The sequence below is a fragment of the Salvelinus fontinalis genome, chromosome 11, assembly GCF_029448725.1.
Source record: "Salvelinus fontinalis isolate EN_2023a chromosome 11, ASM2944872v1, whole genome shotgun sequence".
Taxonomy (NCBI): domain Eukaryota; kingdom Metazoa; phylum Chordata; class Actinopteri; order Salmoniformes; family Salmonidae; genus Salvelinus; species Salvelinus fontinalis.
In genome coordinates, this window is record NC_074675.1 from 11,321,081 (window position 1) to 11,346,650 (window position 25,570).

Consider the following 25,570-nt stretch of genomic DNA (forward strand, 5'->3'; position numbering starts at 1 on the left):
AGCCCGCTGTCACTCTCTCAGTATTCCATAGTAGATTCACAGTATATCTTCAGGCTATTAGCAAGCAAATGAACTGTAAGGTAGAAGATCCCGACGAATACGAGAGAATGAAAATCAGTTCTCGGCTTTTGCAGAAGTAAATGCGGCATAATGGAATACTTTTCCCTGGGTGTCTGAACCTTCTGTGTTGTCAAACTGGGGACTTTGTTCTTCTTTGATCATATCTGATTGTTATTGAAATGTATAGTATAACCTACACTGGCTTTGAACCTTGGCTTTACATTCGCGGATGAAATCTTGCATCTATTTGCCACTTGAATAACACCAACGAGGTGTCGCGTTGCCTATTCACAAGGCTGCTCTCTATGTATCTCATCGGCTAACCTCTTGTTGGGAACACTTGCTCTTGGGTCGGAACTATGATGTGGACTTTGTTTGCTGTTTTTACCTGTACTGGACTATCTGGTATTCTTGCAGGTTTGTATTTTTTCTTTATCAAAAAACCTGCTCCTATTCGAATTGGATTCATAGGCAGTGTATTCATTGTGTGCAACAATGTAGCGTTCCCGCTGTCTCGGAACAATACGCGTGATAAGTGCAGCAACGGTGACAAAAGTATTTCCTCACGCTCCGCTCTGTTGACCAATGCGGGTCAACATTCTATTTGTGTGGAGGTGAAACTCGTGTCTCACATCATTGAGATTTTCTCTATAATGTAGAATGTTTTCAAACGAAACACAAAGATACTGATATGTTTTTATAACTATGTAATAACCTCAAAAGACCATAACAATGAAGGCTATTGTGCGCTAACATCCATTGTCTACTGCCAACAATTGATTTTGAATACCTGCCCACATTATAAACAGAATTGTTGTGTTATATAAAAACATGAAACCCCCGTTGTGAACAGAACAGCCCTTGTGTGCATGTTGGCAGTGGAGAGGACTCTTAAAGATGGCAGTGTTGCCCAGAAGGTGTTCTTAAGTCCCATGCGCAATGCATCTGGAACGCGTCTGGAGTGCATATCCTCCTCCCATAGCTTCCCAAAACTTGATCTGTGTCGAAGTCCACATTGAAGCGTTCAAGTTAAGACTTTAGATTCAAGTTAATATGACATACACACAGACGCACACACAACCACACACAACCACACACACACATCCTCACCCTCCTCATTCTCCTATAACCTGTCCTCTCTCTCTTCCTATAGATGTGGGCCGTGTAGGGGGGGTAGCCCCTCACTGTGAGACCCAGGCGTGTAACCCCCGAATGGGCAATCTGGTGCTAGGTCGCAGGGTCCTGACCCAGACCGTGTGTGGCTACAAGGGCACAGAGCCCTACTGCTCCTACTCGGACCCCTCCTCCTCCACAGTGCCCTGCCCCCCGGCCAGGTGTGGGGAGTGCAACGCGGCCCTCCCCCTGCAGGCCCACCTGGCTGCAGCCATGGCCGACTCCTCCTTCCGCCACCCCAACACCTGGTGGCAGTCATCCGGGGAAGTGGAGTCTGAGACTCTTCAGCTGGATCTTGAGGCAGAATTCATCTTCACCCACCTGATCATGGTGTTCCGCTCGCCCCGCCCTACTGCCATGACCCTGGAGCGCTCACAGGACTTTGGGCAGACCTGGAAGACATTGCAGTACTACGCCAGGAACTGTAGTGCCACCTTTGGACTGGAGGAGGGAAAGGCAGTGCTGGACGGGGCCCCTTGCACCTCGAAATACTCTGGAGCTTACCCCTGTACCAGGGGAGAGGTGAGGAGGGTGTGTGTGTGTGTGTGTGTGTGTGTGTGTGTGTGTGTGTGTGTGTGTGTGTGTGTGTGTGTGTGTGTGTGTGTGTGTGTGTGTGTGTGTGTGTGTGTGTGTGTGTGTGTGTGTGTGTGTGTGTGTGTGTGTGTACAGAGACAGACAGACAGACAGACAGACAGACAGACAGACAGACAGGAACCAGGTGTTTGTCCAGACAGCAGCTCAGACTCACACCTCTAGCCGTCCAGGATGTGCCCTGTCATGGCACCTTACTTATGGACGGATGAACAGCTGGAAGGAAGGTGGGATGATAGATGTTGGCTACTGTACTACACACAGGAGTGTCCACTCCACTTTCCCCTCATTCATAAAGCTAACCTGCATATTCCCCTGTGTGTTTAAATCATGGGTCTCTAATCTAAATACAGGTACTAATCAAAACCGTGATGAGTTGAGTCAGGTGTGTTAGTGCTGTTCTGGAACTCCAGTCTACACACCCTAACCTCTCTACAGCTCTCTACGGCCTGGGTAGTCCATAATACCCAAGCCAGCAGCAGCACTACGGAGGATAGTGTTATTACTACAGAAGGGTTGGTATCAGGTAGGTGTAGGGATGTGGCATTTCCTTGATGTCTTACTGAAACAGTGTGTGAGGGGTTTCAGCTCCTACCAAGGCAGAGCTAACAGTTCACTCAGTGCAGGGAGATCATGTAGAGCAGGGTTCCCCAACTGGCGGCTCACAGGGCCAGATTTGGTGGTTTTATTAGGCCCCCCAAGTTTTCTGAGAATAATAAAAAACTATATATATATGTATGTGTTGTTGTTTTTTTTGTTAGACATAAAACACTGTAAAAACACTAGGAAATCAGCTCCAAGTAATTTTCATTTTGAAAATCTATTCCAAGTATTCCCATGCATAATAGAGACACATGATCGTAAACAATTGTATGCCAGGTTTGAAATGATTATGTTTTAGTCAAATATTATATATTTTTCTGGCCTACTTGCGGTCAATTTGCAGTCTATAAAATTATTTCCAATTATGTTCCGGCCCCCCGACCATTCGCTTAAGACAAAAATGGGCCGTGGCTGAATCTAGTTGATGATTCCTGATGTAGTGCATGTTGACTCTGTAATGAATCTAGTTGATGATTCCTGATGTAGTGCATGTTGACTCTGTAATGAATCTAGTTGATGATCCCTGATGTAGTGCATGTTGACTCTGTAATGACTCTAGTTGATGATTCCTGATGTAGTGCATGTTGACTCTGTAATGAATCTAGTTGATGATTCCTGATGTAGTGCATGTTGACTCTGTAATGAATCTAGTTGATGATCCCTGATGTAGTGCATGTTGACTCTGTAATGACTCTAGTTGATGATTCCTGATGTAGTGCATGTTGACTCTGTAATGAATCTAGTTGATGATTCCTGATGTAGTGCATGTTGACTCTGTAATGAATCTAGTTGATGATCCCTGATGTTGTGCATGTTGACTCTGTAATGAATCTAGTTGATGATTCCTGATGTAGTGCATGTTGACTCTGTAATGAATCTAGTTGATGATCTCTGATGTTGTGCATGTTGACTCTGTAATGAATCTAGTTGATGATTCCTGATGTTGTGCATGTTGACTCTGTAATGAATCTAGTTGATGATCCCTGATGTTGTGCATGTTGACTCTGTAATGAATCTAGTTGATGATCCCTGATGTAGTGCATGTTGACTCTGTAATGAATCTAGTTGATGATTCTTGATGTAGTGCATGTTGACTCTGTAATGACTCTAGTTGATGATTCCTGATGTTGTGCATGTTGACTCTGTAATGAATCTAGTTGATGATTCTTGATGTAGTGCATGTTGACTCTGTAATGAATCTAGTTGATGATTCCTGATGTAGTGCATGTTGACTCTGTAATGAATCTAGTTGATGATTCCTGATGTAGTGCATGTTGACTCTGTAATGACTCTAGTTGATGATCCCTGATGTAGTGCATGTTGACTCTGTAATGAATCTAGTTGATGATCCCTGATGTAGTGCGTGTTGACTCTGTAATGAATCTAGTTGATGATCCCTGATGTAGTGCATGTTGACTCTTTAATGGTACTGCTCCACAGGCTTTTCCCTGGTAGGATTGCCTACATGTAATCCTGTCAACTTTTATGATCCGCTGTATCGTACATCCAAAAGCAGTCTTCCCCTGTGAGTGGTGTGTGTGTGTGTCCATGCAAGTGTGAGCATGTGAAAGTGTGTATGTGTTTATTTGAGGGACCCAGCTACTATAAGATACTTGAGTCATGTTGTGATGTGCGTGCAATGCATGTTTGTGTGTGAATGCTTGTGTGTTTTTGTGTGTATGTGAGGGAAGCAGCGAGACCCTGTGATAGTAGCATGACCTTTACACTCCAACCTCTGTCTGATGACCCTGAGGTCAGGGGAGGGGTCCAGACTCCAGAGTCCTTTCAGCTCCTCATCACAGAGCCTGTTATACTAAACCATTCTCCACTCTCTCTATCGCTATGGCTACTGTATTTATCTTGTGATGTTCATCATTAACTAAAACCATAATTCTGACAGCTCAACTGTCTGTGGCCTGTCTGGTGATGACAGCAAGGCATGTACAGAACTGTGTGTGTGCTTTACCCTGGGAGCTGAGAGCTGTGCTGTGTGTTTATGTTCATACAGAGGGCAAGGTGCACACGCAAATATGCCTACCCTGTCAGGCTTTCACCTACTAGCTCAATGTGTCAAGTGCATGTGTGTGTGTGTGTTTAGTCAGTGTTAAGTGTTTGGGCTCCTGCAATCAGATACGTGTTTAGCTGTGATGGATAGCAAGAAGGAGGGAGGAGGAGGAGGAGGAGGAGTGTCTTAGCTTGGAGCGATACTGTGAGGGAGCAGGTATTCTCAGCTTCCCCCCTCCTTTATCCGATGAACATTAAAAGCATGTCATCTCTTGTGCTGAGAGCTGAACATGTTCATCTGAATGGGGGAAAACCTGTGAGGCTTGTTCAGGTACTAACTGAAGAGGTCTCGTTAGTCTCTCTATTGGAAAGCTCAGGGCTTCTTGTGTTATTTATGAGGTCAGTTGGGCTGGAAGAGTGTGTGTTTAGGTGTTATAGAGACTGTGACCTCCAGGGAGGGAGCCGTCTAAACAGAGCCCCACACACACCTCTCTCCCTGTCTGTCTGTCAAGGAGGAAGTGCCGTTGCCCTGATGGAAGTTGGTCCTGCAGGCGAGACGGCCCATCCCCCTCCTCTCCCTTTCTCTCTTTCTCGCTCTCTCCCTCCATCAATGCCCATTGTTCCTGTTTACCAGAATACAGTCCACAGCGCTTTGATGGAATTAGGGCTGTTAAAGCCAGACTTACACTGTTTTTCAGACTGTAACAGGAAGAAAAGATTATGAGCGTAGAAATGCCACATGCTCCCCTGACTAAGGTTTCTGTGGGACTGCTCTCTCTGTTTCTATGGTTTGGGAGACCATACCCAGACAATGACTTGACATTTCATAAAAACTTTAATGAGAAACGTAATTTGTTTGTTTGTATGTGTGTGTTAGAGTTTGCTTTCATTGTGTGGGTTGCATAAAGTCTGTGCCCTTCTGGAGAATCCAGAAGGCCTCTTGAGGAATTTTTGCAGGGTATGGGAATGTTGATTGGGTAAGTGTGTGTGTAGTTGGGAATGTTCATTGGATGTTGTGTGTGCAGTCTGGGATTGTCCATTGGGGATGTGTTTGTATGTGTGTGTGTGTGTGTGTGTGTGTGTGTGTGTGTGTGTGTGTGTGTGTGTGTGTGTGTGTGTGTGTGTGTGTGTGTGTGTGTGTGTGTGTGTGTGTGTGTGTGTGTGTGTGTGTGTGTGTGTGTGTGTGTGTGTGTGTGTGTGTGTGTGTTGCTGCGGTGTTGCTGCGGTGTCGCCGGGCTATCGCAGAGCCTTTGTCCAGGGCTGAGTTATGTGGGGCTGCATCACTCGCCCGCTCTTTTGTCTCGTCCTCCTCTCCCGTGGACTGGCGCCCCTTGCTCTATTTGTTGGGTTCCCTTAATTGCGGAACACAATGCCGTGACTCTGTGACCTATTCCAACAACTGGGAACTTAATAGTGCTCCTCCCATCCCACCCCAGGCCAGCCATACAGCCAATGGAGACGCAGCATGGGGACGACTCACAAACACACACCCCTCACCCAATGATATCTATATCAGGGATACATACTCTCCTCCAATAACACTCCCTCCCAGCATCACACACTTCCCTCAATGACAACTAACTCCCCTTAAACAAACACACTTCTGCCCCAGTGATATCTGTGTCAGAAACACACTTCTGCCCCAGTGATATCTGTCAGAAACACACTTCTGCCCCAGTGATATCTGTCAGAAACACACTTCTGCCCCAGTGATATCTGTCAGAAACACACTTCTGCCCCAGTGATATCTGTGTCAGAAACACACTTCTGCCCCAGTGATATCTGTGTCAGAAACACACTTCTACCCCAGTGATATCTGTGTCAGAAACACACTTCTGCCCCAGTGATATCTGTCAGAAACACACTTCTGCCCCAGTGATATCTGTGTCAGAAACACACTTCTGCCCCAGTGATATCTGTGTCAGAAACACACTTCTGCCCCAGTGATATCTGTGTCAGAAACACACATCTGCCCCAGTGATATCTGTGTCAGAAACACACTTCTGCCCCAGAGATATCTGTGTCAGAAACACACATCTGCCCCAGTGATATCTGTGTCAGAAACACACTTCTGCCCCAGTGATATCTGTGTCAGAAACACACTTCTGCCCCAGTGATATCTGTGTCAGAATCACACTTCTGCCCCAGTTATATCTGTGTCAGAAACACACTTCTGCCCCAGTGATATCTGTGTCAGAAACACACTTCTGCCCCAGTGATATCTGTGTCAGAAACATACTTCTGCCCCAGTGATATCTGTGTCAGAAACACACTTCTGCCCCAGTGATATCTGTCAGAAACACACTTCTGCCCCAGTGATATCTGTGTCAGAAACACACTTCTGCCCCAGTGATATCTGTCAGAAACACACTTCTGCCCCAGTGATATCTGTGTCAGAAACACACTTCTGCCCCAGTGATATCTGTGTCAGAAACATACTTCTGCCCCAGTGATATCTGTGTCAGAATCACACTTCTGCCCCAGTGATATCTGTGTCAGAAACATACTTCTGCCCCAGTGATATCTGTGTCAGAAACACACTTCTGCCCCAGTGATATCTGTGTCAGAAACATACTTCTGCCCCAGTGATATCTGTGTCAGAAACACACTTCTGCCCCAGTGATATCTGTCAGAAACACACTTCTGCCCCAGTGATATCTGTGTCAGAAACACACTTCTGCCCCAGTGATATCTGTGTCAGAAACATACTTCTGCCCCAGTGATATCTGTGTCAGAATCACACTTCTGCCCCAGTGATATCTGTCAGAAACACACTTCTGCCCCAGTGATATCTGTCAGAAACACACTTCTGCCCCAGTGATATCTGTGTCAGAAACACACTTCTGCCCCAGTGATATCTGTGTCAGAAACATACTTCTGCCCCAGTGATATCTGTCAGAAACACACTTCTGCCCCAGTGATATCTGTGTCAGAATCACACTTCTGCCCCAGTGATATCTGTCAGAAACACACTTCTGCCCCAGTGATATCTGTGTCAGAAACACACTTCTGCCCCAGTGATATCTGTGTCAGAAACACACTTATGCCCCAGTTATATCTGTGTCAGAAACACACTTCTGCCCCAGTGATATCTGTCAGAAACACACTTCTGCCCCAGTGATATCTGTGTCAGAAACACACTTCTGCCCCAGTGATATCTGTGTCAGAAACATACTTCTGCCCCAGTGATATCTGTGTCAGAAACACACTTCTGCCCCAGTGATATCTGTGTCAGAAACATACTTCTGCCCCAGTGAGATCTGTGTCAGAAACACACTTCTGCCCCAGTGATATCTGTGTCAGAAACACACTTCTGCCCCAGTGATATCTGTCAGAAACACACTTCTGCCCCAGTGATATCTGTGTCAGAAACACACTTCTGCCCCAGTGATATCTGTGTCAGAAACATACTTCTGCCCCAGTGATATCTGTCAGAAACACACTTCTGCCCCAGTGATATCTGTGTCAGAAACATACTTCTGCCCCAGTGATATCTGTGTCAGAAACATACTTCTGCCCCAGTGATATCTGTGTCAGAAACATACTTCTGCCCCAGTGATATCTGTGTCAGAATCACACTTCTGCCCCAGTGATATCTGTGTCAGAAACATACTTCTGCCCCAGTGATATCTGTGTCAGAAACATACTTCTGCCCCAGTGATATCTGTGTCAGAAACACACTTCTGCCCCAGTGATATCTGTGTCAGAAACACACTTCTGCCCCAGTGATATCTGTGTCAGAAACATACTTCTGCCCCAGTGATATCTGTCAGAAACACACTTCTGCCCCAGTGATATCTGTCAGAAATACACTTCTGCCCCAGTGATATCTGTGTCAGAAACACACATCCCTCTCAGGAACACAGTTCACCCTCAACAAGAGCAGCAGTGTAACAGGTTGCCATAGGAGCAGCCCCCGATGTGATGGCAGTTGTGCTTTGGCTGGGGGGTAAAATGGAGGGATCATCAATTTAGGGATGCAAGACTCAGAGAGGGAGAAAGAAAGAGAGACAGAGAGAGAGGTGCAGAAAAGAAGATGTGTTGTCACCAAGTCTTGCATAATAACATAGTGCCACTAACTCGTATCATTTTGACTGACTGTTGGATTGGTTGATTGACAGGTGATCTACCGTGCCCTCCCGCAATGGGAATCTCTTGATCCGTATGGGGTGGCAGGCCAGGAGCAGCTGAGGGTGACCAACGTGCGCGTACGTCTGCAGGAGCGCCAATCCTGTCCCTGCCAGGCCAAAGATCCTACCGTTGGAGCCCCGCCCACCCAGCACTTCGCCATTTATGACCTCATCGTGAAGGGCAGCTGCTTCTGCAACGGGCACGCCGAGCAGTGTGTCCCCGCGCCCGGTTACCGCCCTGTCAGGGACAGAACCAACCACGTGGTGAGTGTGTGTGTCTGTGTTTGTGTCTGCGTATCTGACTGTCAGTGTGAAAGTGCGTGCATACCCGTGTTCATGCATGTGTTTTGTGTATCAGTCATTAGCATAGTGATGAGGGCTATCACCTTTCTCTGTCCCACTTCCTGTGCTGGGCTTGCTCTGTCTGGGTTGATAAAGAGCTGCCTTTCCTGTGATCCAGATTACAAAGGAGATGTTGATATTGATTCAGCACTGGGCTAATGATGGTGTTGAAGTCTAAAAAAGTGTGTGTGTGTGTGTGTGTGTGTGTGTGTGTGTGTGTGTGTGCGTGTGTGTGTGTGTGTGTGTGTGTGTGTGTGTGTGTGTGTGTGTGTGTGTGTGTGTGTGTGTGTGTGTGTGTGCGCACTGATAAAAGTGTGAATGGACATGGCTGATTCACAGTGTGTAGATGGACAGTAGAGATGCAGCGAGCGTTTCAGACTACCTGTGGAACGCCTATCTCTGCCATCTCCACAAGCAGTTCTGCCCGACGCCTTTTGAAGTAGAGCGCCTATTCTATTCCAATCAGCAGGCCCAGAGAGCAGGGAAAGTGAGTGTGACAAAATAACCTTTAGACTGCAGACACAGAGACAAAGACATAGACACACAGAGACTGTCTGACTGTGGGTAACTATAACTCTGTGTATGAGTGTTAAGCCCACAATAGCAGTGTCTGTGGCAGTATTACAGTATCTAGGAGCTTGTATGTTTGCAGCCGGTCAGTCTGTCTCCTCTGTTGTGAGCCCACTGTAATCAGAGGTGTCTGTCTGTCATCCTCCCCCATAATATCAGTGGCTTATCTAGTAACCCAGTGGACTACACCTAGTTAACCTAGTTTGGACTTGACTCTTATCTAGGCTACAAAAGCATCCTCAGAATGTGTTTTAAGCTTTTTAATGTTGATATTCTAAACATTAGGTTATATCACAACACGACCTAACTTTGTAGGAACGTCGGTGTGTCGTGTGAAATGCGGGAGAGTTGGGTAAACAAGCATTGAGACGGGAGACGGTATGAGGTTATATAAGTTCTCTCTCTCTCTCTCTCTCTCTCTCTCTCTCTCTCTCTCTCTCTCTCTCTCTCTCTCTCAAACATATCATATCGGTAAAATCTACCAAACCCAAACAACCAGAGCAAGACAAGACATAGGAGAGATTAGAAGCGGGATGCTAAATGTTAAGTTTAGTGTTTGGGGCTAAGATCGGGGTTAGGGGGTTGAGTTTTAGGTTAGGTTAAGGGAAAATAGGATTTTGAATGGGAATATATTTTTACTCCCCAAAAAGTCCAGAAAATTCTGAGTACCCCTCGCCACGGCACATGGAACGAGGCGGGGTTGGTTGTGAGCGGAGTCGGGCCTGTACCAGCCCCGCCCACCACACGTTTTCATTGGTTGAGGCGCATTCGCATTCCACCACACTCTGCTTTTTGATATGTCAGCACATACAGTACCAGTCAAAGGTTTGGATACACCTATTCATTCAAGGGTTTTTCTTTAAGCTTACTATTTTCTACATTGTAGAATAGTAGTGAAGACCTCAAAACTATGAAATAACACATATGGAATCATTTAATAACCAAAAAAGTGTAAAACAAATCAAAATATATTTTATATTTGAGATTGTTCAAAGTAACCACCCTTTGCCTTGATGACAGCTTTGCACACTCTTGGCATTCTCTCAACCAGCTTTATGAGGTAGTCACCTGGAATGCATTTCAATTAACAGGTGTGTCTTGATAAAAGTTAAGAATATATTTCCTTCTTAATGCGTTTGAGAAAATCAGCTGTGTTGTGACAATGTAGGGGTGGTATACAGAAGATAACCCTATTTGGTAAAAGACCGAGTTCATATTATGGCAAGCACAGCTCAAAACAGCGAAACCACAGTCCATCATTACTTTAAGACATGAAGGTCTGTCAATCCAGAAAATGTCAAGAACTTTTTTCTTCAAGTGCAGTTGCAAAAACCATCAAGCGCAATGATGAAACTGTCTCTCATGAGGACCACCACAGGAAAGGAAGAACCCAGAGTTACCTCTGCTGCAGAGGATAAGTTCATTAGAGTTAACTGCACGTCAGATTGCAGCCCAAATAAATGCTTCACAGAGTTCAAGTACCAGACACATCTCAACATCAACTGATCAGATGAGACTGTGTGAATCAGGGCTTCATGTTCGAATTGCTGCAAAGAGACCACTACTAAAGGTCACCAATAATAAGAAGAGACTTGCTTGGGCCAAGAAACACGAGCAATGGACATTAGACCAGTGGATATCTGTCCTTTGGTCTGATGAGTCCAAATGTGAGATATTTGGTTCCAACCGCCGTGTCATTGTGAGACGCAGAGTAGGTGAACGGATGATCTCCGCATGTGTGGTTCCCACTGTGAAGCATGGAGGAGGAGGTGTGGGGGAGCTTCCGTCTCTCTCCTCGCCCCTACCTGGGCTCGAACCAGGGACCCTCTGCACACATCGACAACAGTCACCCTCGAAGCATCGTTACCCATCGCTCCACAAAAGCCGCGGCTCTTGCAGAGCAAGGGGAACAACTACTTCAAGGTCTCAGAGCGAGTGACGTCACTGATTTAAACGCTGTTAGCGAGCACCACCGCTAACCAACTAGCCATTTCACATCGGTTACACTTTGCTGATGATACTGTCTGGAATTTATTTAGAATTCAAGGCACATTTAACAAGCATGGCTACCATAGAATTCTGCAGCGATACGCCATCCCATCTGGTTTGCGCTTAGTGGGAATATCATTTGTTTTTCAACAGGACAATGACCCAACACACCTCCAAGCTGTGTAAGAGCAATTTGACCAAAAAGGAGAGTGATAGAGTACTGCATCAGATGTCCTGGCCTCCACAATCACCCGACCTCAACCCAAATGAGATGGTTTGGGATGAGTTGGACTGCAGAGTGAAGGAAAAGCAGCCAACAAGTGCTCAGCATATGTGGGAACTCCTTCAAGACTGTTGGAAAAGCATTCCAGGTGAAGCTGGTTGAGAGAATACCAAGAGTGTGCAAAGCTGTCATCAAGGCAAAAGGTGGCTATTTGAAGAATCTCAAATATAAAATATATTTTGATTTGTTGAACACTTTTTTTTGCTTACTACATGATTCCATATGTGTTATTTCATTGTTTTGATGTCTTCACTATTATTTTACAATGTAGAAATACCTTTGAATGGGTAGGTGTGTCCTAACCTTTGGCTGGTACTGTAGATGTAACAGAGTAGCTAGCTACTGGCTAACATTATAGGTTTATAGAGTCATGTCTAACAATACAAATCATTAATTTCTGATCCATTTTTGGGTTCATAATTTCTGTTGGATGTAAATACTTTTTATGCATGCTTATGCTGTTAAAGCAATTCACTTTTTCACACATCGAAAATGTTAGTTTACTCTGTTCCTATGGTTACCGGTGCCCTTTCCTCTGTTTTCTGGAGTTGTTGAATTTGCGATTTGCCTAATTGAAAGTGATGCAAACTAATACAATATTGCCTTTAAATTGTTTAACTTGGGTCAAACGTTTCGGGTAGCCTTCCACAAGCTTCCCACAATAAGTTGTGCGAATTTTGTCCAAGGGACTCCTGACAGAGCTGGTGTAACTGAGACATGTTAGCAGACCTCCTTGCTCGCACATGCTTTTTCAGTTCTGCCCACAAATTTTCTATGGGATTGAGGTTAGGGCTTTGTGATGGCCACTCCAATACCTTGACTTTGTTGTCCTTAAGCCATTTTGACACAACTTTGTAAGTATGCTTGGGGTCATTGTCCATTTGGAAGACCCATTTGCGACCAAGCTTTAACTTCCTGACTGATGTCTTGAGATGTTGCTTCAATATATCCACATAATTTTCCTGCCTCATGATGCCATCTATTTTGTGAAGTGTACCAGTCCCTCCTGCAGCAAAGCACCCCCACAACATGATGCTGCCACCCCCGTGCTTCACGGTTGGGATGGTGTTCTTCGGCTTGCAAGCCTCCCCCTTTTCCCTCCAAACATAACGGTGGTCATTATGGCCAAACAGTTCTATTTTTGTTTCATCAGACCAGAGGACATTTCTCCAAAAAGTATGATCTTTGTCCCCATGTGCAGTTGTAAACCGTAGTCTGGAGCGGTGGCTTCTTCCTTGCTGAGGACTCGTTTTACTGTGGATATAGATACTTTTGTACGTGTTTCCTCCAGGATCTTCACAAGGTCCTTTGCTGTTGTTCTGGGATTGATTTGCACTTTTCGCACCAAAGTACGTTCATCTCTAGGAGACAGAACGCGTCTCCTTCCTGAGCGGTATGACGGCTGCGTGGCCCAATGGTGTTTATACTTGCGTACTATTGTTTGTACACATAAGCGTGGTACCTTCAGGCGTTTGGAAATTTCTCCCAAGGATGAGACAGACTTGTGGAGGTCTACAATTTTTTTTCTGAGGTCTTGGCTGATTTTTTGGGGGGTTTTGCCATGATGTCAAGCAAAGAGGCAATGAGTTTGAAGGTAGGCCTTGAAATACATCCACAGGTACACCTCCAATTGACTTAAAATATGTCAATTAGCCTATCAGAAGCCTCTAAAGCCATGACATAATTTTCTGGAATTTTCCAAGCTGTTTAAAGGCACAGTCAACTTAGTGTATGTAAACTTCTGACCCACTGGAGATGTGATACAGTGAATTATAAGTGAAATAATCTGTCTGTTAACAATTTTTGGAAAAAGTACTTGTGTCATGCACAAAGTAAATGTCCTAACCAACTTGCCAAAACTATAGTTTGTTAACAAGACATTTGTGGAGTGGTTGAAAACGAGTTTTAATGACTCCAACCTAAGTGTATGTAAACTTCCGACTTCAACTGTATGTAGAGTTTACACAAATATTAGCGTCTTAGCTCTCCTGTAGGACTCTGTAGGAAACCACTGTGAAATGAGCAACATTAGATCTAAATGTTCAAAACACAAAAAGTGGACTCGTGAGCTAATGTGGCTCATTTCACAGTTGTTTCAGAGTCCTACAATAGAGCTGATACGCTGACATTTGTGTAAACTCTACATAGTTATGTTCTGTGGGTGTCACTGTGTAGACTGATACCCCGTTTCAGGGGTGCACAATCCATGGGGAAGCCTGTACAGTGCATATAAGTATGCCCCCAAAGCAATTATGCAGTCTTAATACCTTCACAGTGGGATTTCAAACATTTTTGTTAAACAGTAGCAGCAGCGTATGTGAGGAGTCAAAAAAGTGAGTGCAAAAAAGGTCAATGCAGATAGTCCGGGTAGCTATTTGGTCAACTATTTAACTAACAATTTAGCAATCTTGTGGCTTGGGGGTAGAAGCTGTTCAGGGTCCTGTTGGTTCCTGACTTGGTGCATTGGTTGCTGTGCGGTATCAGAGAGAACAGTCTTTGACTTGGGTGGCTGGAGTCTTTGACAATTTTTAGGGACTTCTTCTGACACCGCCTGGTATAGAGGTCCTGGATGGCAGGGAACTCGGCCCCAGTGATGTACTACTAGGCTGTGCGCACTACCCTCTGTAGCGCCTTGCAGTCGGATACCAAGTAGTTGCCATATCAAGCGGTGATGCAGCCAGGCAAGATGCTCTCAATGGTGCAGCTGTTGAACATTTTGAGGATCTGAGGACCCCTGCCAAATCTTTTCAGACTCCTGAGGGGGAAGAGGTGTTGTCATGCCCTCTTCTCGACTGTGTTGGTGTGTTTGGACCATGATATGGCCAAGTTTCCGAGAAACAGGATATTACAGTTCTTCAGGTCCCGTTGATAGGATAGTCTCAAACGGAGCTCGTCCAGTTTGTTCTCCAGTGATTGTACATTCGCCAATAGAACAGAGGGTAGAGGCGGTTTATTTACTTGCCACCATAGTTTCATCAGGGTGCCCGCACGTTGGCCTTTATATTGCCGGATTTAGGGTCTGGTGTGAGCAGTATGTCCTGTGCCGCTGACTCATTGAAGTAGAAATCTTCATCCAAATCAAGGTTAGTGATTGCTGTTCTGATGTCCAGACGCTCTTTTCGGTCATAGGAACCGATGGCGGAAACATTATGTTCAAAAAAAAGTTAAGATCAGCTAAAAAAACAAAACACAAAATAGCAGTTCAGGAGCCAGGATTTTATGCACCCATGAGTTCAACAGTTTTTTCTGTTTATTGTCAAACCAATTAATTATTGTATTAAATCTTAAATTCTAACAACATTCCAACCGTATTTAGCATTATCTAGTCCAAAGCTGCCATGATTCTATCCACTATTTTTATGTTTGCAACGCTTTTAATGAGGGACTTTTATTCAGAACCGCAAATTCCACTTTTGTGGCTAATTGTTAATGTGGCTAGCTTCACATTGGTAGGGACAAGCGTGTACCAGGGCCGCGTTCAGCAGGAGGACGGACACAACGTTGGCCAACGTTCAACTATAAATGTCAAATGTAGAACAAACATGCCTCTGATTTAAGAAATCATGTCAGTTCTATTCATGGCATTTGAGTCTGCAACGTTCCAAAATGTTTTTTACTGAACATGACCAGGCGAACCCATTGAGCAACACGAACCCAGCTCTGCGCATCGCTTGTCTGGAAAGCCTCAGCAAATGAAACCGTGTGGTGGGCGGGGTAGGCCCGGACCGACCTCGCCCACAGCCGACCCCGCCCCCTTAAGTGTGTCGCGGCTAGGGGCTTCTCGAAAATTCATGAAAACAAGGCTGTGTGTGTGTGTGTGTGTGTGTGTGTGTGTGTGTGTGTGTGTGTGTGTGTGTGTGTGTGTGTGTGTGTGTGTGTGTGTGTGTGTGTGTGTGTGTGTGTGTGTGTGTGTGTGTGTGTGTGTGTGTGTGTGTGTGTGTGTGTGTGTGTGTGCGTGTGTGAGCAAGTAAGTAAACCCAATAATCAGTGGCCTTGATATTGAGGGCTATTAGTGCCCAGACAGTTTCGTGCAGTCCGAAGTGTTTTTGGGGAGAAACAGTGTTTTTGTTGTTGTGTTGCAGGGCTCACAGGTCCAGACCACATGGGAAGGTGATAATGGTCTGTGTGAGCCACTCTGAGTTGACCACAGAGCCAGTTTTTGGCCCACATCCAACCCTCTGGGCCCATGCTCAGCTACTGGAGAGTTAGCAGCAATTAGCATAGCAAGTGGAGAGGCGGTAAGAGTCTCTAAGAGCTGTAGAGACTTGCACAGTAACTGTAGTCTGAGAATGAGTCTCTGGAGAGGTGTTGGAATTTAAAGACTGCACCTCATGGAGAGTATTGTGCTATACAGGTATCCCTCGTTTATCGCGGGGGTTACGTTCCGAAAATTACCCGCGATAAGTGAAATCTGCGAAATAGATTTTTATTTTATTTTTACAATTAGCAACTATTACATGTATACAAATACAGTGACTCACGTGTAGGCCGTTTCACTGCTCTTCAGAGCGTTTCGTCGACATTATGGGTTTAGGAGATGTTCGAAATTACAAGATAATTTGGCCAACTTAATGTAAATTTGCCAAGCTGTTTTATGTACGTACACATAACTGCACGAGACGACAAAATGATAGCACAATTCGTAGCATGTTTTGATACAAGAAGCGGGAGTGAGTTTTTAGCGAATCAGAATGCAGAGCACAATGCACCAAAAAAAAAAAAAAAATGCATTATGAAAATCCGCGAAATAGCGAATCCGCGATAAGTGAACCGCGAAGTGGCGAGGGATCACTGTACAGGTGTTTGCCTGAGTACACACACACGCTGATGATCGGATTAACACACACACTTATCATGTTGTTTGGATGAATACACACACACGCTGCTGATGAATGACTTAATTTCACATTGGCCCATAAAGCTTTTGATGTGTGAGGGGAAATGGGCGTGAGTGACGCCCATCCTCCGGGTGTGGGGCTGCCAAGGTCTTCCTGAGCACCCGTCTGTACCCTCTGCCACCCCTCCCTGTCCATGTCCAACAACCTCTTTATCAGAGGGTCAGAGTGTTTGAAATACAGGCCTGTCAAAACAGAACACACACACACAAGCTCTTGGAGATTGGGGGGGGGGGGGGGGGGGGGGGCAGGAAGGAGTGTGCGTGCATTTGTATTTGTGCGTGCATTTTATTTGTGTGCGTGCCTGGGAGCCTGGTTGCCTGGGTATGTATTGGTGTATGTGTATATCAAGCAGGTAAACATGTGAAATTGTTTGGAATACCAGCTGTCTGGAGCTTGGCCAATGTCTCTCTCTCTCTCCTCTCCTTCCCCACCTCTTTCTCTTCTCCTCTCCTCCCCCCTCTTCTTCTCTCTACTTGCCTCCTTCCCCCTTTTCCACAATCAGTCCTGGTTACAGATGATTCCATTCTCATTGATGTAGTGATGTACACAGAGTTCCTTCACTCATTTATCTCTTTGTTTGTCCAATCCAAACCTATCACATCCATTTCTCACACTGTCTTTACCTGTCTGTTCTTATCTTCCTCCATTCTCATGGTTGATGGAATATGGTTGGGGTTATGTCTTGGGCTGGCACAGTGGCTGGGGTTGAGTTTGAGATAAGGTTAGGGTTAGATCTGGGGTTAGTGCAAGGGCCTGGGATATGTCCCAGTTCCGGTAGCTACAGGTCTCTCCCATGCCTGTGTTTAACCCTCTGTGTGAGCGTCTGTGCAGCATAGGGGAGAGGGCATTTTGAGGTAGAGGGCAGCAGCCTCTATAGCCATACACCGTGGGAAACTGAAACTACCGCAGGGGTTGGAGTGTGTGTGAGCGTTTGTGTTCAGTGTGTGTGTGCATGCGTCTGTGTGCTTGAATGTGTGTGTGTGGGTTCAGGCCTCTCTCTGTGTCTCTGTTCCCCACACAGAGGCACTGTAACCCAAACAGATAAATAGCTACCTCAGATGCCTTGTCAACCTCCCACCTAGAGTACATCATTAACCCGCGTGCATGACATTCCAACTCACAGGAATGACAAGGAGACTGTTATTGCTCTCTCAGCGCTGCATATTTCCACGCACACACACACATACACACACACACACGCACGCACGCACGCTCGCTCACACACACACACACACACACACACACACACACACACACACACACACACACACACACACACACACACACACACACACACTCAGACACTGTCCTTTTCAGGCCCCTTTCGTCACAAGGCCAATGTTAATTTCCAGCGATGAAGCCAAACAATCAGTCTCCATTCAGCAATTACAGGACAGGACCTGAAAGAGAACAGGCAGGGGAGCCCCCCCGACCCCCAGGGGTTAGACTTGGGGTGCTGCTGCTCTCACGTGGGAACTGCTCTCTCCCTTACACTGACCTCTTTGTCCCCCCTTCCTCTCCCTCTCCCTTTCTCCTTCTCTTCCTCTCTCTCCCTCCCTCTCCTCCTTTCCCTCTCCTCTTCCTCTCTCTCAGGTTCATGGGAAGTGTGTGTGTAGTCACAACACTGCAGGTGTTCACTGTGAGCGCTGCGCTCCGCTCAACAACGACCGACCCTGGCAACCTGCGGACGGACTCACAGGGGCTCCACACGAGTGCAGGAGTGAGTGACACTACTGCTATTCACTATACACTAGGGCCAGGAATTCTATCTGAGGATGGGATCTGGTCAGGAAAAACTCACGGCCCCACTTACAGCCATCATTGATCATGATGACCAATCAGTGCCTGTTTAGAGAAGATTGACAGATATCTGTGATTCTGATGTCCCGTCCTGTCTCCCTATAGAGTGTAAGTGTAACGGGCATGCCCAGAGCTGCAGTTTTGATTGGTCGGTGTGGCGGGAGTCCGGCCAGCGCAGCGGAGGTGTGTGTGAGTGTCTACACAGCACAGAGGGACGCAACTGTCAGAGCTGTAAGACTGGCTTCTACAGAGACCCCCAGAGGCCGCACACGGCCCAGGACTCCTGTAAACGTAAGACAAACTCACACACGCACTCCAGATGGCTAAAGCAACAGCTCAAAGTACTTCAAAGATTTCAAGTAGTATTTGAACCCATGTCTGACTCACATTCACTGGCATGCTCTATCACTCACTCACTGACTCAATCACACAAACACTCACACACATAAACACACACCGTAGGAATCCAGAAAACATGAGACACATACACACTGTATACACACACCCTTACTGGCAGAGTCAACTAATTTCTGTCCGGAATGCTGATTGCTGAGATCGCAAGCCGAGACGTGCTGGATAACGTCGCTCCTGATGGGCACCTGGTTCTTTGTGTGTGTGTGAGTGTGTTTGTGTTTTGTCTTTCACACGGCCTACACTCTCTCTGAGGATTACACATAGATGAATCATCAGACTGGGGCATACCTGGGACCTGAGTGTCACACACTCACACTGCCTACCCCGACCCCTGTCCCTGTTGTTATGGCTGTTTGTGTTCTCTGTGAGTCACTGGAGTGGTTCGTCATCACTAATCACCACAGTGGTGGCTCGTGTAAGGAAAAGGAATGGGAAAGGGGGATACCTAGTCAGTTGTACAACTGAATGCATTCAACTGAAATGTGTCTTACACATTTGTGTGTGTGTGTGTGTGTGTGTGTGTGTGTGTGTGTGTGTGTGTGTGTGTGTGTGTGTGTGTGTGTGTGTGTGTGTGTGTGTGTGTGTGTGTGTGTGTGTGTGTGTGTGTGTGTGTGTGTGTGTGTGTGTGTGTGTGTGTGTGTGTTGTTTGTTTGTGATGGGACTTAAGTAAACACTAGATACCCATCCATAAAGACGACAGTGGCTACATTCTCTGATTATCTGTCTGATTTGACCCAGTGAGCTCAGCCCCACAGTTATGCAGAAGGCTGGGGAGACGCTGGCTGGTGTGTGTGTGTGTGTGTGTGTGTGTGTGTGTGTGTGTGTGTGTGTGTGTGTGTGTGTGTGTGTGTGTGTGTGTGTGTGTGTGTGTGTGTGTGTGTGTGTGTGTGTGTGTGTGCATCACTACATGCTTGTGTGCATGTGTTTAGGTTTGCCTTTAGGGAAGTCTGTAGCATGTTGGTATTTTCACATTGTCAACAAGTGAGAGTGGAACACATATTTGGGGAATGTTTGTAGACAGGACACATTTAGGAGTCGAACCCCAGTGTCAGAGCGAGGTTGAAATCTGATAACTGAGGAATTTCTCTCCGTCTCTAGGAACATATTTCCAATTCCAGGCATGGCGGAGCTCTTTAAAGAAAACACACAATCGAGCCGCAAACTCACACACACACAGTAACAATGAGTGTGTGTGTGAGATTAATTTTTGTTTGTTTTCTAAGTGGGTGTGTTCTGTGGTTGTTCGGGCAGCTGCTCTGTCACGTATCACTACAGACCCATAATGTTCTTATTGTGAGAGCTCACTGCGTCAACACAACTCACAACACACACACAACTCCACACATTCTCATCTCTAAACTCCAACAATTATACAATTAATGTATTAACAATGTCCTATTATACTACACGATCCTATTATACAACGTGAGAGAGCGAGAGAGAGAGGGAAAGTGTGTGTGTGTGCACCTGTGTGTGTGTGTGCACCTGCGTGTGTGTGTGCTGATGGCTTTGCTGCTTCTAGGCTGCTATCACTCGAGGTGACTGAACACTACAGTCTCAACAGGGCCTCAATAAATGCTTTTCAGGAAGAGAAATTATTTGAAGTTCAAGTTTTTTATCGTAAATGGGGAGAACCCTGAAGAGAGAGACTATCTCTCCTAGCTGCCCTACATATGCCTTTGGATTAGATGTCAGTGTAATGATTCCCCTGTCTTTGAGTGTGTGTGTGTGTGTGTGTGTGTGTGTGTGTGTGTGTGTGTGTGTGTGTGTGTGTGTGTGTGTGTGTGTGTGTGTGTGTGTGTGTGTGTGTGTGCGTGTGTGTCTGTGTCTGTGTCTGTGTCTGTGTCTGTGTCTGTGTCTGTGCGTGCGTGCATGCATGCATGTGTCCGTGAGTGAGTGTGTGCGTGCCTTCGTGTGTGTGTGTGTGTGTGTGGTCTACATGGGTCTTTACAAGGTCTGTTGATAATGAAAGTTACAGAATGAATGAAACTACAGATGCATCTTATCTTATATTTGTTGCCCAGTGTGATAAGTGATAAAGGTACAGCCTTGTCTGGGTCTCAGACAGTAGAGCCTTGTGACATCATCTCCCTGCACCCAGACAGGGGAGCGGGGGAGAGACACAGGGGGTCTGGCTCTGGTTAAATAGTAATTTACTGCCAGTGGGGTAGGATGGAGGGGGGGCTTCAAGCATCATTAAACAACAGAAATAAAGCTCTACACCACCCCTCCTTCTCCCCTTCACATCTCTCCCTCCCTCCTCTTCTCTCTCTCTAGTCCTCCCCCTTGTATCCCTCGCTCCGATGTGTACAGATTTATGGTGATACTGATACTTTGGCTGTTACTCTCACCCCCTGCAAAGTTCTCTTGGAATTCACAGACTACTAGGACAGCAAGAATGTGTTTGTGAATTTATGTGTACATTTTATGTGGTGTGTGTGTGTGTGTGTGTTTTCAGCCTTTGCAAGTTGTGTGTTTTATAGGGGGGTTATGGTGTGTGTGTGTGTGTGTGTGTGTGTGTGTGTGAGGTGGTTGTTGAGTGGGCAGAACATAGCACTGACTGTGCGTGTCCCTCTATCTTATATTGCTGCGGTCTGTTTAAAGAACACACTATCAGCCGAGAGAAGGGAGAGAGACAGGAGGGAGAACTGTGGAAGGTATTTGAGAAAGATGTGTGCTCATGCCTGTGCATTCCCGCGCGTGTGCTTGGGTGCATGCGGATGTTGTACGCGCGTGCATGTATCCTTGTGTGTGTGATGGCGATCTGATAAGACGATGACAGAGAGACCATTGTGCTTCGTGGTTCGGGAAAACCCTGGACTGTTCCATTCAGTCCAGACTCCAGAGTCCTTTGGGAAGTGGTCTCTCTCCCTCTCCCAGTCTTATCACTTCCTCCTCCAGGCTGGGCTACAATGAGGTGACACGCTCTGGAGTGTGTCTATCAGTGTAACAGTTACGCAATGACTAATGAGTGCCTAATAAAGTCATTGGTAGAAAAACTAAATATAAACTGGAAATGTTGCCAACATTAGGGTTCTTAATCTGAATGGGTGCAGTGGTTTACTTTGTGTGGATTTGATTGGCTGTGGTTGAGTGTGGTGGATTTAATTGGCTGTGGTTGAGTGTGGGTGGATTTGATTCGCTGTGGTGAGGTACAAATAGATCCAAATGAATGGCTGTGGTTTATTTGTGAGTAGATAACATTGTATTTGATTAGCTGTGGGGGAGTTATTGATGTATATGTGACTGATGTGCCATGTCTCCTCTCTCTCCTCCCTCTCTTCCCCCCAGCATGTGGCTGCCACCCCCTTGGTTCAATACCCTTCCACCTGGGTGGGGGGTCTCTATGTGACCCTACCAACGGAGACTGTGTCTGCAAGCCCGGCGTGGGGGGCTCCCACTGCGACAGGTGCATGGTGGGATACTGGGGTTTCCATGACTACGGCTGCCGTCCGTGCGACTGTGCGGGAGACTGCGATCCCTTCACGGGATACTGCATGTCCGGGTGAGTCATAAATATATGTATATATGTACAGTATATGTGTATATATATATGTGTATAAATATATGTATATACACACACGTACACAAACACACCGTTGGATATGATATATATAATATTACGTTTATATTAACAGCAAGTCTATAATGTGTGTGTGTGCAGGTCAGATCGGGACCTGTATAATCTGGAGGGAAACTCCAGTGAGCTGGTGAGGATCTTTAGGGCAGACGAGCTCTTTTCTGCCCTACACTACTCAGGTTAGACATGGGGTCACCACCGTGTGTGTGTGTGTGTGTGTGTGTGTGTGTGTGTGTGTGTGTGTGTGTGTGTGTGTGTGTGTGTGTGTGTGTGTGTGTGTGTGTGTGTGTGTGTGTGTGTGTGTGTGTGTGTGTGTGTGTGTGTGTGTGTGTGTGTGTGTGTGTGTGGTCTGCTCCACAGCCCAGTGCCCAAGCGTTAATGGTTAAGTAGTGAAAGTTATGGTACATCCTTACAAGGGCAGAGAACAACGATCTGTGTGTCTGTGGACAGTTTCCAAAATGTCCCTCTCCTCGATCTCCCAGGCCCTTACAGCTGAGGAAGACAAATTCCTCCTTGATCACACACACACATGCACACTGTCCTCACATTCCTAAGTCACCACTTATCTAAGTCCACACACACACACACACCCACCCACACACAGAGCAGGTATCAGTCACATATCCGGAAGGGATATTGGTGTGTAATATCAATATGATTGTGTCCCCTGCAGAGAAATGTGAGTGTAAGGAGCAGGTCCTTGCCAACAGCAAACTCTTCTGCACCATGAAGTTTGCCTATGGTGAGTACTGAGACACACATGAACAACAGCGAGAGAGATGGTGGTAATAACACCATATTTGTTTTTTTGCTTCCTTGGTTTCCACTGTGTTGTTTGTTTTTTGATTTTCACTGTGTTGTTGGTTTATTGATAACTCTATGTAAACATTATTTTATTGTACAATAAAGGCTTGTCAAAGGTCAAAATATCTCTTTCCCTCTCTCTACCTATCTCTGTCTCATATCTCTTTCCCTCCCTCCCTCTTGTTCTCTCCCCCTCGTTCTCTCTCCCTCCCTTTCCTTTCTCTCCCTCCCTCCCTCCCTCCCTCTTTCCATCTCTCCTCCTTCCCTATCTCTCTCCCCCTCTATCTCTCTCTCTCTCCCCACTCTACTCCCTCCCTTTCTCCATCTCTCCTTTCCTATTGTTCTCTCTCTCTCCCTCTCTCCTCCTTCCTTCTCTCTCTCTCTTTCTCCTCCCTCGCTCTCCCTCCATCTTTGTCTCTCTCCTCCCTCGCTCTCCCTCCATCTTTATCTCTCCTCCCTCTCTATCGTTTCATCTTTATCTCTCTCCTCCCTCCCTCTCTTGCTCTCTCTCTCCACTTCTTCCCCTCCCTCTCTGTCTCAGTGTTGAAGGTTAAGGTCTTGTCAGCCCATGATAAGGGCTCCCATGCTGAGTTGGAGGTGAAGGTTCAGAAGGTGTTGAGTCAGAATACTAAGGTGAAGCTCCAGAAAGGACGAGTCACACTCTACCCAGAGTCCTGGACCGCACGGGGCTGCACCTGTCCCATCCTCAACCCAGGCCAGTCTCACACACACACCTATGCACACACGCATTCACAGGCACACGTGCGCACACACACACGCACAGTTACGTACGCACACACACGCAGGGCTGCTGAGCTAATGATGTCTCTGTTTATGCTTTGACTACTTAGGTGGGGAGTACTTGGTGGCGGGCCATGCAGACAGGAAGCAGAACCGTCTTATCGTCAACATGAAGAGCTTCGTCAAGCCCTGGAGAGCCAGCCTTGGACGCAAGGTCCTCACACTAATGAAGAAAGACTGCACCTGGTAAACAGACGGGAGGACACTGGGAGATGGACAGACTGACTGATAGATGGAGAGAGAGAGACAGAGAGAGGAGAAAGAAGACACTGCCATTCATTTGTTTTTGCCTTATCTGGAGGGGGAGTTCTCTTATGGAGGTGGGGACTAAACAGACTATAAATGCCCACCCCTATCTGCCCTGGGCCAATAAGAGTGTGCGGCTGGCAGAGAGAACATATACAGACTCTATGAGCCTCTGTTTGAGTGACAGTTCGGCCCTCTCTTCCACGCGTACATAGACACCCAGCCACTCCCTCTCTGTAGCACTTTAGCCCAGGGCAGAAGGGCCAATAGGATCATGGGTTGACCTCAAGACTGGACAACAGAAGGACACATTTGACCCCTGTAGGAAGGCTTGTGGTGGATGGTGACCTGTGCCTCTTTCCCCAATGTGTTCTGTTCTCAACAAACTGTCTGTCAAGCTGTGTAACAGACACAGATGTGTACACACAGAAGGATGTTGAATAAGCCATACATGCCACTACAGGTGGTTGAGTCCAGGTGTGTTTGCGAATGTGTATGTGTGTTGTGAACTCTGTGTGTGTGTGGCTGCGTGTTTGATGAGCACAAATCCATCCAGCTTCAGTCCAACTGATCCGTTTTTGACTCTGAAATTTGGGCAGGATAACCTCTAGAGATGAAAACAGTCCTATCACAACAACATACACCACTGAATATATATATGACAATACACATATTACCTCCCAATATGTAATACTGCTGTGACCTACAGAGCCCTGAATTCATCTCTATTCCTTCCTATGTCTGCTCCTGTACAGTATTACTTGTATATATCGGTAGAAATATGATGATGTCCTCTCTCCTTCTTTGATAATGTGTTAATGTAATAATGTCATTCCGGTCAAATGTTGAGGCACTACATTTTCTTTAGATTTCCTCACTGTGGAAAACCCCCTGTCCTCTGGGTTAGTGAGGACACAAGACCGATAAGTGGAAGCACACACTCCCTCACACACAAACAAATACTGCTGTTTATAGACTGTAAAACAACAGAGTTACATTTCTCCATCAGGAGCCTTGGAATACCTCAGATTAGTTTGATGAAAATATCCTTATCATCCTTCATTTCCCTCCTGCTCCTCCTCCTGTCTTTCTCTCCCTCACCAGATTAGGTACTAATACACCCCCCCCCCCCCCCCCCCCCCCCTCTCCCAAAACACTGACACGTTCACACAGACTCAGGGAATGTTGACCATAACAGAGAGATGGGAGAGCAGACAGAATGTTTGGCTTTAGGGAGAGGGTGTTTGCTGCGGCATTCCGGACCATTCCTGGCGTTCTCGTC

General features: G+C 46.3%; 1 protein-coding gene across 2 annotated transcripts; it reads left to right on the forward strand.

Moving 5' to 3' along the window:
• LOC129865028 (netrin-4-like) lies at positions 1 to 25,070 on the forward strand. Of its 2 annotated transcripts, XM_055937429.1 has the most exons (10): positions 3 to 477; positions 1,214 to 1,755; positions 8,553 to 8,825; positions 18,237 to 18,363; positions 18,549 to 18,734; positions 22,149 to 22,362; positions 22,522 to 22,616; positions 23,111 to 23,179; positions 23,783 to 23,956; positions 24,093 to 25,070. In XM_055937429.1, exons 1-10 carry the CDS (start codon positions 420 to 422, stop codon positions 24,230 to 24,232), a joined length of 1,878 nt encoding a protein of 625 aa, XP_055793404.1. In that variant the 5' UTR covers positions 3 to 419; the 3' UTR covers positions 24,233 to 25,070. The 2 variants fall into 2 exon arrangements, with proteins under 2 accessions (XP_055793405.1, XP_055793404.1); XM_055937430.1 differs by lacking the exon at positions 24,093 to 25,070 and having other exon boundaries at positions 1 to 477; positions 22,522 to 22,567; positions 23,783 to 23,872.
• The last annotated feature ends 500 nt before the right edge of the window (positions 25,071 to 25,570 follow it).